Source organism: Cydia strobilella, chromosome 3 (assembly GCF_947568885.1).
Source record: "Cydia strobilella chromosome 3, ilCydStro3.1, whole genome shotgun sequence".
Lineage (NCBI taxonomy): Eukaryota > Metazoa > Arthropoda > Insecta > Lepidoptera > Tortricidae > Cydia > Cydia strobilella.
The window spans coordinates 6,027,224-6,046,671 of record NC_086043.1 but is presented as its reverse complement, the minus strand read 5'-3'; the positions used below and the strand labels follow the sequence as shown (position 1 = coordinate 6,046,671).

Genomic DNA, 19,448 nt, shown 5'->3' with positions numbered 1-19,448 from the left:
AACAATTTAAAACCACCCAACATGTTAATAATTATTGTAAATAGTCCGACACGCAACACACTATATCCGCGCACACATCCGAAGATAGATCCCTTGGCTTAAGCTTCTGGATCGCTGGTCCCCAAGTTGGCAATAAGTTAAAACTACCTATGTTCCCTACTAAAATGTCTTGTTTTGACTAACATATATTATCTACACAAGTCAACAATAGCCACTGCCGCTGTCGCATTCCTATTTCAGGGTATCGTTGCAATAAACACAAGAAAAAATCACGAAAAAATGATACATGAGACCAATTTTTTGAATAGGAAATAAGTCTTCGGTTAGAAAACGTTGAGCAAAGGATCGATGTTCAATAACCTTGGTTTTTAATCAGAGAAGTCTGCGTTATTTCCGGGGCTCCTTGTTGAGACCCACCTTACTCTACTGATATCGACGTGCACTTTCGGACATTAGATTTCTTAATTAATGTCATTAATGGGTCTAACGCGATAAAATTTTATTTTTTTACCTTTTTTCCATTTCAGCTAGGTTGCACTAGCTGTGCTCACGGAAGACTGACGTCCCAGCAAAACGTGTGGTGACCTTCAGTGACCACAGCTAGTGCAACCTAGCTGAAACGTCGGAAAAAAAGTAATATAATGAAATTCAATCGCGTTAGGCCCGTTAATGACAGTGATTATGTGTAAAAAACGCGAGTTTAAAGTGTTATACATGTTAGATTTCTTCATTTTTTATTTATTTCGTGATATTTTTTACATTAAATGCGAATATCCTTTCGAAAACGTATTTGACTTGAGAAACTTAATAATAAATATTTCCTAAAGAGGAAAGGAAAGGAGCCGCTTCTCCATACAAACGTAGTCCCTATTTTCCTCTCTGTATATTAACATTATAACGACCTCATGTGGTCGCGACCCTCAGCCATGAGGAACCGAGGAAGAAGATATTAACATTATAGACAATATTTTTACGAACTTATATGTATAGTAACTATAGCTATACCCGTTTGTTTGGACAATCCACTATTGTTTTTTACAAAGTTTTTGTAAATCTTGTATAAGGAAGTCAGTCTGATTTGTTTGAGGTACGTGTTAAAAAACTGTATTATTCGCGTAAAATTATTATTCGCATTAATATTATTTCTCCTTTTTTTAAATTATGTAGAACTTTTCTGAGTGACGTTTTTTTAATATTAGTTTGCTAGTGTTTTATTGCAGGCTCTTGCACATTCTATTGAAAGATTTACTTTAATATTATTTCTCCTTTATTTAAAATTATGTAGAACTTTTCTGAGTGACGTTTCTTTAATATTAGTTTGCTAGTGTTTTATTGCAGGCTCTTGCACATTCTATTGAAAGATTGACTTTAATATTATTTCTCCTTTATTTAAAATTATGTAGAACTTTTCTGAGTGACGTTTCTTTAATATTAGTTTGCTAGTGTTTTATTGCAGGCTCTTGCACATTTTATTGAAAGATTGACTTTTAGTATAACCTTCTAGCGGCGCCGTTTGCATGGCATTGGTCCTCTCCCCATGAGGTGGATTACAAAATAACTAGCATAATTTTAAATATCCTCGTGAGTCTAAATGTACATATTCATTGCAATCTAATTTGAACCTTTTGATGAAACAAATAGAATAGCATCTTTTGTTTCACTGCGTTGTAAAATAAACTAAATTCGATCCAATTTACTTATAGAATACGGTTCAAATAAAAAAGAAACGAAAAACTATATGGTGGCCCTTACGAGGATATAGTATAAGTATATAATTTATTTTATTTTTATTTAATTTATTATTCAAATTAGTTACACAGCATTACAGTATTACTACTAAGGCACTGCGAACTACAAAGCAAATAAAAATACAAAGACACGAGAAAACACAAATAATAACAAAATACAATTTAAGTAGATTTGGGCGACGACATAACAGCGTGGCTCCATTGCGTCGTCTGACTTGGTGTAGAATTCTTGGTGAATAATAAAATTATATGATAATTATATTATTAAGCTTTCTTATGTACCTATATATGCCAAATTTAATTACTGTTAAATTAAAAGACAAAGTAGCTTTTGTTTACACTATTAGTATGGATTTATTCATCATGGAACAATGGTATTCAGGACATGTGCACGTGAAGAGGCACTTTTGGCACTTTAATGGGATGTAACAGAGATGTGGGACACAACAGATGGAAATTTCATGAATAAGTCTATAAATCTATTCTTTAACATCTCAGTGTTTTTATATTTCATCTTGATAAAAAATAATCTTATTCACGTCGTGACTTGCGTACTATATTGCCTACCATTAGTGTAAATAATTTTCACTGATGTATATTTACTTTGCTAAGAGTCCCAGATAGTATACACAAACCCTAGCTACAAGTAAAGAACACAATTAAAGGTCCCAAACAAATAAAGGACAAGCAATTTCGAATCTCAAGCAGCACTTAAATTTTACGCATCAAGTATAAGGAGTCCATTAAATTCCATTGTACCGCTATTCGTGTCCGAGAGTGTACACTTTAAGAATTTAAAACTAAAATGTACTTAGTGAGAAACTGTCGTCGTGCGAATGTGAACTTTATTCAATTTATAATACAGTTTGAAATAAGGGCGATTAATTCTGAAGTCGATAATTTTTTACATTTGTAAGTGAAAATGACGAGGGTACAGTCAAGCTGGCGTGGCGTCTCCAGGCCCTATCTAGCCGGACCGTTCTTTGTGTGCTCTTTCAAAATGTTCGTCATTTCTCGGCTCCGATATTTCCGTTACGGTCACGCGTTGCGGTGAATTTTCGGGAGGCTTTCATCACGCCTAGTTTATTTATGATCAAAAAAAACATAAATGGAGATAATAACTAATTTTATAGTCGTTTAGTTAGTACAATATTCTGAAAAAATATGCAAATAAAATAAGCATTTTTGTTCATATAGTTTTTGTTTATTTTTTATATAAAATTAAATATAACATTAATCATTAGTGACAAGTATCAAATAAAAAAAATAACGTTACATTTCTACGATTTTAACAGAAAAGTTAATGTAGGTAAGTAACGTTCTCTGAAGTTTATAATTATAAATTAAAGTTCGCAATATTCAGTGCCCTACCAATAATAGCTCTGCTGGCACCTTAAACTTAACTTTCTGACTTTCTTACAATTGTAGTCCATTATGGCATAAAGATGGCAGATAATCCTAATAATAAGAAAATTAAAATAGATGAGTGCAAACCTGTGTCCGATGTGGAGCGACCCTGAGGTGGGTCGCCGAGGGTTGATTTTTCAAGTCTTAATTCTAAATTCTTAATTTTAAAGTCTGATTTTATTTGCACATAAAATAAAACTTGAGAAAAAAAAAATGCTTGATAAAATAAGAAAAAACATGATGAAAAAAAATTAAGATAAATACAAATTATGTGAGTCTAAGCTAAATAGTTATTTAATGTTTCTAGGCGTTATAGCATGCAATCAAAATTTAAATCTGACGGATATAAAATGATTGCTTTCAGTTTTATCTAAATATTGACTCTATCCACGATATAAATATGAAAAATGGTTACAGATTCTGTGTCCTTAGTTTCATGAACATCATAATATGATCGCGGTTGCGGTTAATACAAATAATATAAACTTTATGTAATAACGATTTATCATATATACGGTTTCCAGTAGGTATACATATCTATTCATTGGGCAAACAAAGAATCTATCGGCCCGATTAGAACTTATAGATACGTCAAATATTAGGTCTAGAAATGATATAGGTTAGACATGCCAGTGTCAAAACTGACGTTTCTTAAAACAAAAACGTCACTTTTCACACTGACACATCTAATCCATATCGCTTCATATCCATATTCTTATCCTAATGTTTGACGTAGGTATCTTAAAGTTCGAATCGGGTCGTGTGAAACGTCGGGTTTTTGGCGCGGGTATGATACGAAATCATTCTATATGCTAAGAATACTAGGTTAACCACTTTTGTTGTTTGAAATATATAAGTATAAATATGTAATAAAAGAAGGTTATCTAGGCAGTTAGGTACTTACCTACTGTAAGTAAATAAAAGCTAAATAAATCGGTAATGTTACTATTAAGTAAACATACTCGAATCGTGCCACAAGAGGCGTCATTGCAATTTTTCCGGGCCGAGCGACCTGCCCGAGGGCCTGGAGGATCCTTGAAGCCCTCATTACCTCCGGGTACACGAGAGGGTTGATATTGTATGTTGTTTGGTAACATGATAACGATGTTAAATACCAGTCAAGTATCGAAACACACTCAATAAAGGATCTTGTACCTTCATAGCATATGCACATACGAAAAAAACTTGGTCGTTTATGTAGTGCAGCTAAAAATATATGCAAAAAAAATCGTTTTCTATTAAAATATGATACTTACTCATGTTAAATAGTATATAATTATTTATAACAACGTCTAATTGACAATGCATAGGTACAATTAGTACAAAGTTCCGTGGACACTGATATGAAGTTTGGTCAGTTTATCTCTAGATAAATATTTATATAGCAACCAATCAGAAATATAGGCAAGCATGAAATTGGATTTTGAGTCAACAGATTTACCGGTATTTATACTATTAACCTAACATGACGATGTTGAGTACTATTTATTTATTGATTTTGGGTGTTGGTAAATCTAACTCAGGTTAGTAAAATATCTTATCATATATTCTATCAAATATAACGTATATAGGGTAAATCGTTTATTACTTGCCACTTTCCAATAACTAGAGATCTGATAATAAACAGATTTATTCCAGATACAAGATCCAGTTATTTAATTCGAAGGCGGCCAGTAATAGACTATATACGCTAACTGTAACTACTAGCCACAACGATTTGTCCCGATATTGTGATCATAATTGAATATTATAGGTTGACATAGAACTTGCGGCAAAAATGATACGTTTTAAAGTTTTACATTAATCAGCAGAACAGCATACAATGTGGTAATGTTTAAATAATGCAAATCGGTCGACATATGTGACGTTTTCATGCAAAAGGTACCACATTGTCGCTTACCATAAGGACGAAATTTGCTTGTATCATTATACGAATAACCTGTCAGAGCGCCCTTATGGCAAGCGACAATGCGGTACCATTTGCTTGAAAACGACACATATATTCCTTATTATTTAGTACTAAATTATAAAAATGAAAACTCATCAATATTTCAAAGAATAAATTTAAATTTAAATTTGTGGAATAAAAATAATCTAGTACCATTGCCCACGATGTTAACTGTCCATCGATAAACCTTATTGCTAAAGGCATAAGGTGCAACGATGGACAGTTAGGATTGTTGCTGTTTGTCCGAACAAAATCCTGGTTTATTCAATTTTATAATAATTTGAAAAATCTATTTTTTTTAACAAATTAAGATATAATATATATTATCCGACAAAAAAGTTAAAGGATACTTTACTAAGATACCTTACTAAGAGCAAGTTACTATATCATTATTTCATTAATTAATTTATCGCTAATATGCGGACCTGAACTGAAAAAAAAATAGTTTAGTGTCTGGCAACTGCAAATAAGGAACCTGACAAAATTACCTATAAAAAATTCAGCCTCTATAATGAGCACAAAATTGTTAAAATGAGACATAATTTTAAAGTTACTTATTGGTGACCTATTTACTAATATAAATATCCATATGTAAGTGCAAACTAAGTAGTTGGTTAGTTCTATGTTGCAGTGGACTCTTACTCTGGAATGACTAACAATTTGTGAATAAGTTCCTGATTCAAAAAGTAGTCCTATAATTCATAGTGCTTCATTTTATGAAGCTTGAATTTTGTAGGGTCCCTAATTAAAGTTGCCATAGATTTTTCCAGATTCCAGATTAGGTCCTAAATGAATAAAAAAATATTATGGAACAATCTCACACAGATCGACCTCGACTTAAGTGAGATCAATAAAGCTTGTGCTGTGGCCGTTGTGGGGGTCAGACGACATAATTAATTAATTGTCGTTAAATCCACAAATAAACACCATAGAAGGAACAAATCATCGGCTGAGAATACGTTTGTGCCATATCCATTTTTGAACAAAAAATATGCTATAATTGACAGTAATCGGTTTTTGAAAAAAAAATTACGACTTGACTCTTGATATTTGAGTTTTGTGTCATGCCAATTTAATATTTACTCATCAACAAGTGCGAGTCGGACTCGCGCACTAAGGGTTCCGTACCATTACGCAAAAAAAGGCAAAAAAATCACGTTTTTTTGTATGGAGCCCCACTTAAATATTTATTTTAGTATTTGTAGATGTATACTAAAATAAATTTTTAATAATTGTTTTTAGTATTTGTTGTTTTAGCGGCAACAGAAATACATCATCTGTGAAAATTTCAACTGTCTAGCTATCACGGTTCATGAGATACAGCCTGGTGACAGACGGACATTTGGATTTGATTTTGATTGTTATTTTACAGTTGTTGTATTTTCCTCGCGTTGGTGTGCTGAAAAATTTTGTGTCTCACTCGTTGGCAAAATTTGTTTAACCCTCGTGCCTTGAAACCCTCTCAACGCTCAAGATTCCACTTTTTGAATCACTGATCTTTCGCTTGCTCGGATATCAATATTAGCACGAGTGGTTGAACAATAACTTTGCCCCCTTGTAAAACATATAACAGTCCTAACAGGTACACTTCCTTCACCAGCTTCTATTGCAAACGCAACACCAGAACAAAGAGAAGAATTTTTTGGGGAGACCAGACGAATCATGAAAGGACATGAGGTTTTTGACACCAGACCATACATGGTAAGTTTAATGATGTACTGAAATGTAACATTATCATATTGTTCTGATAACATAAGATCGAAAACATACACAAATCACATGACAACGACAACGATTAATAGCTTATCTTAAGTACAAAAAAGTATTTCATACTTTTTTACTATCAATGAATTTAATAAAAATACATGATAAAACTTCCAAGTTTGAGATCTTGTATATCATTTGATTCGCTTACATATAATATTAAGGAGCCCACTGACTATCAGTCCGCCGGACGATATCGGCCTGTCAGTTAGAACAAAAATTTGACAGCTCCGAACAACTGACAGGTCGATATCGTTCGGCGGACTGATAGTCAGTGGGCCCCTTTATGTTGTTTCATATGTCATATTCAGGCATCGTAAACTGCAAGCGAAATCCAATGAAGTACGGTTGTTGTCAAGTCAAAGTACGTCATTTCAATGGATTTCGCTCGCAGTTTACGATGCCTGGTCATATTATATGTCAGTTTCTCCTTTTTCTTATGATAATAATATATATATGTCGCAGTCAAATTGTAAGAATCCGCCGTTTTCACGTTTGTAAAATGACTACGTTTGTAAAATGCCGAAGGCAAATTGTAAAAAGTCCAGGCAATTTGTAAAATACCTTATGACATTAACAGCGCCGTTTGTAATTAGCCGCGGTATTTTGGTCGAATTAGTTCTTTAATTTACCACGCGTGGCGCTGCACATTAAAACTATGAAATACGCTGGGGTGTCCGTCAAATCTGGAGCTTGTCGACTTATAGACCCCAAATATTTATTAAACGAATAAATAAATACACAGGAACACATATGTTTTACATTTTACTTCCATCCTATATCGGGTCGGGTAACGTGAAAACGCTCTAACATTCCTTAGGTATGGTTGCGGCCAACGAAATCCCACACCAACATGGTGGACAAAAATTGGGTATGTATTGGTGTTATCATTCATGAAAATTTCGTACTCACTTCCGCAGCGTGCATCGAAGACGTCAAGTACTTTTACGTGGTCTCCGGGACCCACAGGTACGTAATTTCTACCATACCTTCATAGACGAAAGACAAATCCATCCTGTTTTGCAGCATTCGATATATAAATTTAGTATGTTGTAAATATTATAATATGATGTGATAAGTATTATCAGCATCATCATATATAATATGCTAACTCGGGTCATGAATACTTAAGTGATGGCTACTTTTATTGTCATAAAAGGCCTCTTTATAGTAATAAAGGATTTTCAGTGAGCCCATGTATATATATCGACATCTTATAGGTAGTATATCGATATTAAATCGTTCAACTAACTATAACTGTAGGCCTAGGCATCAAATTGAATGCCGGTGCTTAATGAACGGCCTAGGCGTCTATTTACCTGGCTAATCTAACCAAATGGCGGCGATATATATATGTATCCCATCTTCACCGCTAATGTATAACGTATAACCCTTGGTTATCAGGTGGTTACCAGAGTCACAGACAAATCAGTGTATCCAAAACGGCGCCTTACGAGCCGTTTCGAAATGTGTCCATAGAAGTAAGTTTTTCTTTAAGCCTTTTATTTCTTTAATAATAAATTACAATATATATTACATTTAAATTATACAATTAATTTTACAATTCATTTTTTATCGATTAAATTAATATACATATTGATATTATTTTTCAAATTTCATTGTATAAAAATTATAATTATTATTTCAATAAAATTTAGTTCTTTTAACTTTGATTATTATTAAAGACCTCTCGACGAGTATAGGCCTACTATACTAGAAGTAAGTAACGCAGTTTTATTTTCTCTTCATCACAGCACTACCGTTAATCACAAAACTATAATAAAATCTCATTATAGATCAGTCTTCTATCATCATATTAACATGAAGGAGGCAAATAGTTTATTTTTAGTATAATAACGATAGCTTCATTCGATTTACTGCTGCTTGTAAATTTTTGTTGTCCCCAACTACGAAAAACGTATCAAACTTAATGATGACAAGGAAGTTTGTTTATTTTTGAAATACACCTACTGAGTCAAAATAAATATGCATTATAAAACTGTTATTGTAAAGTGTTGTGTACCTTAGCTAATAAGTTGAAAGCTTTAAATTGTACAGTGGCTTGGTCTATACTGTCAGACTGTATACATTTTGTTTGAATAAATAAAAAATAATTAAATATTATCATAAATATATGATGATTCTAGTGAATATGTCAAGTTGTCAACCTAAAATGCGACGTTGAATTTATTTAAAATGTAGCATATCACAAGCCAAAAGACTTAGGAAACGATAAACGTAGGTGATCAAATGATTTAGGCTTTGCTCCTTATTGGCAAAATTCATCCGTTCATCCTCTAGTTCAAAAAGGTAACCTTCTTTACTTTAAAAACGCATGCCATTAATTTCTCTTTGTAATTTCCCCAGCATATCGTTTCGATGGAAACGTGTTTAACAACATACGTTGGATGGTGAACGACATAGCAGTTGTCAGGACCGAGGGCGCAATTTCCTTCAGCAGACGAGTAAAAGGCTGCGATTTCATTCCAAAGAAGATCATATACAATAACATATCTCTAGACTACGAGAAAGCCGGAACCGAGGCATACATTGCTGGATGGGGTTCTAATGATAAATTTACTGAAGTGAGTGCCGTCACAGAATGCATAAAACAACCTTTAATCTACGACAAATGTATAATGTATTTAGAGTTTTCTGTGTTCCTTGTAAAACGGCGGTTTGAATTTCGAGTTCAATCAGGCCCTACCCAAGATGACAATTTTTGATATAAAACGCCAATCATAACTTGTACGGCATTACCTCAATTTTAACAGTTTTATTTAATATTTTAAATTCTACTATAATATGCAACAAACTTAAACTGACTTTACAGTTTTCAAATTGTCAGTTTACTGCGTCCACGATGGGAAACAAGCCAATCTTGAAATGTTCATTCAGGCTGTAGACATGATGACCCGAACCAACGTTAACTCCCCCCTGCTGATGGAAGCTGAGACCATCATAATCAAGAAAGATAGCTGCAAGCATCGCTGGTTGTCGCGCTACCACTCTATCATAGACAATTACATGATCTGCGGAAAGGTGGCCGGAGACAACGAAATGACCGAACCTTGTGCTGTATGCATGACCATGAATTTAAATCTCTCCCTTTTTCTCCCTTATGTTTCCACCCTCCTCTTGTCTGCTCTCTAGTTTCTCATTTCCCGCCACTTTTGCTCATCCTATGGGATATTATGAAAAGCAGACGGATATATGATACTTAAGTATCACCCCTCTCCTTTTCATATTAACCCTAAAATCGTATTATAAACACTAGGCATCAAAAGTATGATTATCATGAAAAAAAAATAGGTGTTTCTGATGCTTAAACTTTTATAATTATTAATTTAGTATCTTGCTGGACGTTTTTAGGGTTTCGTAGTCACCGAGAAACCCTTATACTTTCGCCATGTCCGTCTGTCCATCCGCGGCTTTGTTCCGTGATCGTTAGTACTAGAAAGCTCCAATTTGGCGTGCATGCATGCATGGCGACAGAACGGTAAAATAAAAACTACATTTTTTACGGTACAATGTTTTTTAGGGTTTCGTACCCAAAGGGTAAAAACGGGACCCTATCACTAAGACTCCGCTGTCTGTCTGTTTGTCTATCCATCTGTCACCAGGCTGTATTTCATGAACCTTGATAGCTCTCTAGGCAGTTGAAATTTTCACAGATGATGTATTTCTGTTGCCGCTATAACAACAAGTACTAAAAAATAAATTTCGGAATATTGAAAATTTTCGGAAATAATCGCTCCGAATGACAAAATATCTCAAATGTAACTTCAGCTTTATTACCCCGCGCCCAGGCTGCGAGCTGCGCGCTGCCCGTTCTCTTAAACTCTCTGTTCTCCCTCACCATAATGCTCTACAAGCATCTGCTAGATACTGTCTAGTGGGACCCCCCCCCCCCCTCCCCGCATCGCACTGCACCCATCTTAACTAATTTCTGTTTTGCCCAGTGGTTGACTGGTAGAGAATGCCTCAAGGTATTAAGTCCGCCTTTTGTACTTGTTATTGTGCAATAAAGTTTATAATAAATAAATAAAAATATGTGTCCCCCCGCCCCAAAATATTTGAACCATGAGTCAAAAAAAATTGAAATAAAATATCGTAAAACATAAGTTTAATAAATACTTTCAATTAAAACTATAAGGAACATGTTCGGTGCAGCCGTTTTTGAGTTATAGTAAAAAATCTTTTCTTCTTAGTAAAACGATGCATGTACCTACCAACAAAGAGCTGCGAAGGTACTCCCTGAGGCTTGTTGTGCATGATACTTACTAGTAGTCCCCGTCTGGATTGTTCTATCAGAATGTTAACTACGAAACCCTACACTGAGCATGGCCCGACATGCTCCTGGCCGATTTTATTAATTGTTTAATTTGCACAGCATAATCAAGTAGAGTGCAGAGAGCTGGTGTTCTCAGAGGAGGACGGACCTCGAGTAAGGAGGTTCGAGGGGAATCCCGACAAGCTCCTTCTACACTCCGCAACGGAAGTCAAGAAGAGGGAGAAGACCAGAAAAAAGACGAGACGAACGAGCATGAACAGGCGATATGGAGGGTTTTGCGAGGTATGGCGAGGATTTATACAATGTGAAAGATTTTTCACCCGAAATACCAGGTATACTTCCAAGTCAGTTTGAGAAGGCCGATCACGGTGGTTTACGCTATACTTAAATAATAAAATATTACCATGTTATTATGTATTATCAAAAATAGTAATAGTTTAAGCATTTACTACTCTCACTCTTTAAACTCTGATTCTATGGCATTTACATGCATTTTTTAGTAGTCGTTATTATATGCCGTTTTCATAAGTTGAGCGTGAAACAACATGTTTTGTAACGAAACTTGCTACTACATATTATCCTCTGGCTAACGGAACAGAATAACAACTAGAAAAATTTGATCTACCCATTTTCTTATACATTTTCAGAATGACCACGGTGGCCCGTTAGTGGTCGGGCATGGATCAGCTACCATAGTAATTGGCGTCATTTCTTCGTACATGGTTAGAAATGACTCAAAACACTGCTACGGACCGTTCCTTTATACCAGTGTTTACAATAACAGACATCTCATTCATTGTGCCATCTACAAAACAGAAGGGTATGTATTCATGTTACTTGTACCCAAACCTATACAGGGTGGCCCAAAAATACGTTGACAAAGTTTTTTCTAATTATTTGATTAAGTACTTACGTAACTAGTACAAAACAAGTTAAAAATTAAAACTTAACGTGACCTCCGGATTGAAAGCTACTGCTTACCGCTAGGCCACCAGCGCTTTTTACTAGATATACTCGTACGAGTATCATCATGAAATAATGAACGTACATAGATACTTGTATCTTAGATTTCGCATTTTTACAGAAACGAGTGTACGAATGTGTTAAGAGATCAATCTAGCGTGCTAGAAGAGGAAACGTATAATTGGGGGAACATTAAACTCAGGTACTTCTTTAATTATTTTTATTTTAAGGAATTGATATAAATATAAACACAATAATTCTTTAAAAAAATTGGTAATAACTATCTAGGCAGTTATTATTTAGTAAGATAAATATAATTTACAGATAAATTACAGGTATAATTTAATTAATTTCGTTTCGATGATAAAATTTTAATATCTGGGTGGAGATCAACTTCTTCTTAAAATAGGATGATATTAATCAAACAATTTTATTAAATTTGTGTACTTAACAATGTCCAATATTTTTTCTTTGTTTAATATCCATATATTAATAGATGGAAGATGGTCGAAGTTGCACCATAAACGCTATAATTATACATTGACACTTATTGCAATGCACCGCGTGTGTGTGTGTGTGGGCGCGCGCGCGACAAATAGCTAATTCCAGAACCGGAGCGTTTGCGGAGGGAATTTAACCTAAATGTTATTTTTTAATACAGTTGCTCAAAAAGTGGTACTTTTTGTGGCTGCGTAGCGTGCGAGAAGCTCAATTTCTCGAACTTTTTAGTTCCAAACTATACTTTCGAAACGCAGTTAAAATTTAATTTAGCGCGGAGCAGGTACCAGGGCCTCATGAGTTATGAGGAGGTGTCTTTGACCAACCCGCGCCGGGCCCGCGGCGGCCGCGGCCGGGGCGCGCACGAGTATGAAGGTATCGCGGGCTGCGGCAGCTCGCGAATCTTAGCTGTACCTATATAGGTACTTTTGGTTTTGGTTTGGTTTGGTGGTATGATTCTACTAATGATATATTAATTTATTATTTTTTCGCAATTGTATTAAAAAACGTCGTTTACAACACGTGTGAAATGTCTTTTTACCACTCGTACCGAGTCTTGCCACTCGCTTCCAGCTCGTGGCAAGATACCTCGGTACTAGTGGTAAAAAGACATTCTTTTCACACTAGTTGTAAAATGTACTATTGCAGGTCTAGAACGATATACGAAGACGAAGACGAACCAGTGCTTCGCAGTAGCAACGATACCAAGGATCCGTTAGCCGAGGGCATGACACTCGGAAATACAGAAACCTCGCCGAGCGACACAAAAATAACATAACTAAAATCGTGTCTATAAATTTACAGCATTAAAAAATTGAAAAAATTTGGCTTTGAATGTTTGTACATTACCGTATTGTTACCGTAAAAAGTTTTCAGTAAAAACGACTGCTTGAGTATTTTGTAATTTTAAAAATAGAGGCCAATTCGAACGTACACTGACATTAGAAAGATATTTGAATCATAATTATTTAGTTATCGTGCGTATACCACACCGCTACACTGGTAACATCAGAATGATATCTAAATTGTCATTTAGTTAACGTGCATTTCGCTCGTACAAACAGTGACTCTCCTAACTGTACATCAGAGGACCTTATTACAAAAGACTTATGTTATAGTCCACCGATGTACATTTAACAGTGTGAGAGATAATAACGATAATCTAAATGACATCATTTAGATATAGTTTTGCCTGACATGTTGGAATGAAACGAATAACTTTACTTCAGAGTGGTTAACTCTCGCGTAATTCTTGCGTCTCGCGTCTTCTTACCTTTATTTTAACTAACCAGTAAATGACAATCCAACGGTCTGAGCAATAATTCTCGTTTTCACGAGGAGCCCGGTAATATATTTATATGTATTAATATTCATCCTCGCAGGCATATCTGATCCCTTTCCGCATAATATCGCTGTCCCTGCTTAAAATAGTAATTTTCTTGGTAAAAACGCTCAAAATACAATCTTTAAATTGCCAGCATCCGTAAAATGTACAATCACCATCGATTAAATTATACCTACTTACGCCAAAAATCGGAAAAGAGATATTTATTATCAAAGAATAATAATCTAGTCGACATGTTCAAAACGGTGAAAAATAAAGATATTGCTTCTGAAAATACGTATGGATACCTCATTGTATTCGGAATGATGACTGTGTAGAAATAACACATATAAAATTGCAAAAGGTTTGCATCGTTCCTAATCCAGTGAGGTCTCACACGTATGGATACCTCATTGTATTCGGAATGATGACTGTGTAGAAATAACACATATAAAATTGCAAAAGGTTTGCATCGTTCCTAATCCAGTGAAGTCTCACACGTATGGATACCTCATTGTATTCGGAATGATGACTGTGTAGAAATAACACATATAAAATTGCAAAAGGTTTGCATCGTTCCTAATCCAGTGAGGTCTCACACGTATGGATACCTCATTGTATTCGGAATGATGACTGTGTAGAAATAACACATATAAAATTGCAAAAGGTTTGCATCGTTCCTAATCCAGTGAGGTCTAACACGTATTTGTAGGCGCAATATTTATATTTTTCAACATTTTTAACATATCGATTAGACTATAAACGCTTTTTTACACGCGTAATATCTAATGGGCTTATGTATAACTACATACCGGCAATAGTTATTTAATTATATCTTTTATGTATATAAATCTTAATTAGCTTATTCCATAAAATTTCAGTTTTGTCTATGTATAGGTACCCAATAGTTTCATACATGCTGATATGAATTTTGGTCTGCTTAGCTCTCGGTGGATAATTATATAGCAACCAATCAAACAATCAGGTATGCATGAAATTGGATTTCGAGCTCATTTCATATTGAATATGAAGCTATAGCTATACAATACACTAGTAATCTACCTACATGACAATGTTGAGTTTATATCTATTGTTTTTGGGTTTTGGTAAATCTAACTCAGGTCAGTAAGTTATCTTAACATAGGTATTCTCGTACTGTCAAATGTAAATACACATTTGACAGTCACTGACAATGTCAAAACTAGCATATACGCTAATGTGTACGTTTTTTACTTTTTATACATCTCGTTCGCACTAATAGAGCGAGATGTATTGTAGAAAGTAAGTTACGTTCTCAGTGCCAAACTGGTTGTAGCCACGCTGGTAAAATGTATAACTACATACCGGCAATTAGTTGTTTGTTTTACAAGGGGGCAAAGTTGTTCCCGAGTGAAACACTAAAATTTTCACCATAACAACGCGAGGAAAATACTAACTGTAAAACATTACAAATTAAAATCAAATGAACGTTATTTATCAAAATCATCGCTTAAAAGTCAATTCTATCAGGCAATATGAACAAACAACTCAAATGTTACATCAGATTACTTTGCCTCACATGTGGATAAAATGCAACTTTCTTACCCGTTTTTGCCTTTAAGCCCTTCCGGGCTGGTGTAGTAAAATGATTTGTTTTGGTCTGTAGATCAACGAGTTATTAATGTTTTACCTTAATTTCACCAATTTTTTCAACAGGTTTACTTCCTTCAACAATTTCTGCAGCAAACGCAACAACGAAGGAATTTTTTGGAGAGACCAGGCGAATCATCAAAGGACGTGAAGTTTTTGACACCAGGCCATACATGGTGAGTTAAAAATATTTAATACTATTTTTTATTATTTACTGTATAACGAATTATGGCAAAAAAACACATTTTTACAATTAATCAGAAGAAATGGTACATTTGAAATTATGTAAAAGTCGTATTCAATCTATTTTGATAGTGGTAGAGAAATATAATCAATCGATTTACTACTTTCGATATGGGTATGATAAAGAAAATATTTTTCATAATTTTGAAGTCATTTAACCTACATTTGAAATACATTGATTATTTGTATATTTCCCCTTTGTTTTCTCATTTAGCTCATTTTATTTATCCCTACGTAATAATAACAAATTCATGAAAACATCCCTATAGTTATACAGGTTAGCCCGAAAATACGTGGCCTATAATTTTTAGTACTTAGGTACACATATTTTACAAAATATAATTAAAAATTAAAACTACAATCATTTTACTAAAACGAATAGTTTTTTCGAATTTAGCTAAGTTTAAAAGTCTTTTCTTCAAAATATACTCCATCAGCTTTGATACACACAAATGTACTTAAACTCTTTTTTAAATTATCAATAATATACCGCACCAAAAAAAAATGGGCCAACCCCAAATTAATTAATTTATTAATTGTAAATTATTAAAAAAAAATATTATTAAGAATTATCTTCCTGATTATTGGCCCAATTCGAACAATGCTTATAAGAAGTCACAGTGGTACGAGTACGACAGATCGGTATCTTACCGCTGTGACTTCTTATAAGCATTGTTCGAATAGGGTCGTATGTCAGGATTACGATCTAAGGTAAAGTTTTCTTTACCATATGCAGAACCGGTCAATAATATATTTATTATATATATTATATTGAGCTTCCTACGGTAAACCTTGAAGATACATATTTTAAGTATTTTCTTTGAACAACACAGAACCTGGCTAAACCTTTAATCATTTGTCCTCGTTTCTACTTTATTTTTACAATGTGCAACACAGTTTAAACTTGAATGCTGATAACTGTAACGTTCTTTAGGTGTACTTGCGGCCAACGCAAACCCACAGCAACTTGATAGACCAAAATTGGCTATGCGGCGGAGTTATCATTCATGAAAGTTATATACTCACCTCCGCAGCGTGCATCGAAGATATCAAACATTTTTGGGTGGTCTCCGGGACGCACAAGTACGTGAATGCTCCGATATACAAAGGAATTTAATCATAAAGTAGACCAGTCACTACACGCACACCTATACCTATACCTACACGTATACCTAAATACTTTTTTGCCTATATGCAAATCAAATTTTATGTCATAATAAGATAAACTAGTATGATTTTTTTTATATCATCATAATAGTCAAAAGACGTAAATATAGAAGACCCATTCACAGGTGGTTGCCACAGTCCCGGACAAATACGTGTATCAATAACGGTGCCTTACGAGCGGTTTGGAAATGTGTTCATAGATGTAAGTAATAGAAATATTTATTTGCAAAAAAACACGTACATGATAGGGGTACACTCCTATGGGTCCTGAGCTAGGATTTCCTGTTACAGAACCCAGTCGGATATTAAACTAAAACAACATGTAATCATACAGAGAAAATGCTATCCAACTTGTCTTATTCGGCCCGATTCGAACTTTAAGATACGTCATATATTACGTATCTAGATACGATATGGATTAGATACGTCAGTATCAGTAGTGTGACGTGTGACTACGACAGCTTCATTCCATGTACTGTTAGGAAACTCGTAAATGAAACTTTAGGATGTAATTTCCTCAGCATACCGATTCGACGGTAACGTCTTCAACAACATACGTTGGATGGTGAACGACATAGCGGTCGTAATGACTGAAGGCCCTATATCCTTTCATAAGAGGGTGAAAGGCTGTGACTTCATTCCGCAGAAGATCAAATACAACAACATATCTCAACAATATGAAGAGCCGGGAACCAAAGGTTTCATCGCTGGATGGGGTTCTCAAGATCGATATACTGACGTGAGTTTTATCACAAAATGCATAAGAGCAGTATTCACGATGGATGACAACAGTATACTAACCCTATTCTGTAACCATATTTCCTACATCTACATTTTTTTATAGACTATATTGTGTCCTACTGCTGGGCAGCCTCCCTAGAAAAAAAACATGAGTTGCGCGTGACACGGCAGTCTTGATAGATTCTGTGTCACTGCAGTCACAAGGTTTACTGTGTCGAAGACGTAAATCAATACAATATTTACATGTTCGTTTAGGCTGCAGACATATTGGCCCGAACCAGCGTTAACTCCCCCTCACTGCTGGAAGCGGAGACTGTTATAATCACCAAAGACACCTGCAAGCACCGCTGGATGGCGCGCTACCACTCAATCATCGACAACTACATGATCTGTGGGAAGCAGGCCCGTAGCCAACAATTGACCGACACTTGTAAAGTATGACCACAAATCTAATTGTCTATCATGTAATTCATGTATCCACTCTACTCTACCCTCTCTTAATTATCACACCCTCTCTTAATTATTATTGTCTTTACACTCTTTTACACTTTCTGTGGGATTATAAAAGGCAGAGGGAAGTATCTACTTTTATGCGAGTCTTTCATCTCTTATTCATGTTATCCCTCTAATATTAACTTTACACACTTGGTGTCATCAAAAGCATGACTATGAAGAAAAAAAGCACCTTCGGCGTTTATTATGATAAAGTTTTTATAATGATATCTTTTTAAATTGTGTTTTTCGTTATTTAATGTACACAGCATAATCACGTAAAGTGCAGACAGCTGATATTCTCAGAGGAGGTGGGACCAATAGTCAGAATGTTCGAGGGGAACCCTGATGAGTTAATACTGAACTCCGCAGCAGAAGTCAGGAAGAGAGAGCAGGCTAAAAAGGAAACGAGACGGATGAGCACACGCTCGGAATATGGAGGATTTTGCGAGGTATGACACAACGGATGAAACAACGCTTCAAAAGAATCTGCCATCTGGGAATTATTTTCCAGATAGAAATATATCTTTACAGTTTGCATCCTAAAGTATCTTTCACAGTCTAATTGTTCTACATACAGGGATTACAGGATCTTACATTTTATTGATAGGGTAACAGAGAATGGTACATACTTTTGACGCGTACTCTGATCCGTTTCTTTTGTTGCTGACTGTACCTATTATGAATGAGGGTTAAGAAATTTATATGGTCCAAATTTTATGAAAAAGATAGAAAAGGGCATACCTTTTCTATCGTACCGTTTTAACCCTACCAAGACACACGTTTGCGCGTTTACCGCAAAAAAGTTAGTTTGTCGTGTCACCTCGTTTTGAGAGCACCCCTGACTGCCACAGTCAGTATCCGAATCCTTGGGGTCGACATTTCGAGTGAAGTCCAGTTTTTTTTTAAATAATTTATTTAGGTAAACAAACAGTCACTACAAGGGAAAGTTAAATACTTATAGTAGTTTTAAAACTATTTACAGTATGTGTGACCAACACCGTTCACCACTTAATAAATATAATTATTTTGATTATTAGGGTAAAGAGTAATCCCGGCTCTCGTCCGGCCGACTCTGATACCCATGTTAAAAAAATGAAAATTAAAAAAAAACATGGAATACTGTTCTCATCTGCAGGGGCACCCCTATACCAGCTTCTTCCTCTGGACCGCATCCAACGAAGAGCGACTCGAATTGTCGACTGCCAGCGTATTTCGGATGGGCTTGAT

General features: G+C 34.9%; 2 protein-coding genes across 2 annotated transcripts; both read left to right on the top strand.

Annotated features, from left to right (window-relative positions):
- Window positions 1-4,614: 4,614 nt before the first annotated feature.
- Window positions 4,615-13,430, top strand: LOC134756263 (uncharacterized). Its single transcript, XM_063693088.1, has 10 exons — window positions 4,615-4,678; window positions 6,686-6,804; window positions 7,688-7,836; window positions 8,272-8,348; window positions 9,235-9,452; window positions 9,766-9,945; window positions 11,261-11,443; window positions 11,809-11,981; window positions 12,246-12,326; window positions 13,271-13,430. The coding sequence occupies exons 1-10, from the start codon at window positions 4,621-4,623 to the stop codon at window positions 13,398-13,400; spliced, it is 1,368 nt and encodes a 455-aa protein (XP_063549158.1). The 5' UTR covers window positions 4,615-4,620; the 3' UTR covers window positions 13,401-13,430.
- A 1,585-nt stretch (window positions 13,431-15,015) lies between these two features.
- On the top strand, window positions 15,016-18,676 carry LOC134756167 (serine protease 45-like). Its single transcript, XM_063692996.1, has 7 exons — window positions 15,016-15,067; window positions 15,642-15,751; window positions 16,753-16,901; window positions 17,111-17,187; window positions 17,507-17,724; window positions 17,982-18,161; window positions 18,488-18,676. Exons 1-7 carry the CDS (start codon window positions 15,019-15,021, stop codon window positions 18,674-18,676), a joined length of 972 nt encoding a protein of 323 aa, XP_063549066.1. The 5' UTR covers window positions 15,016-15,018.
- Window positions 18,677-19,448: the final 772 nt, after the last annotated feature.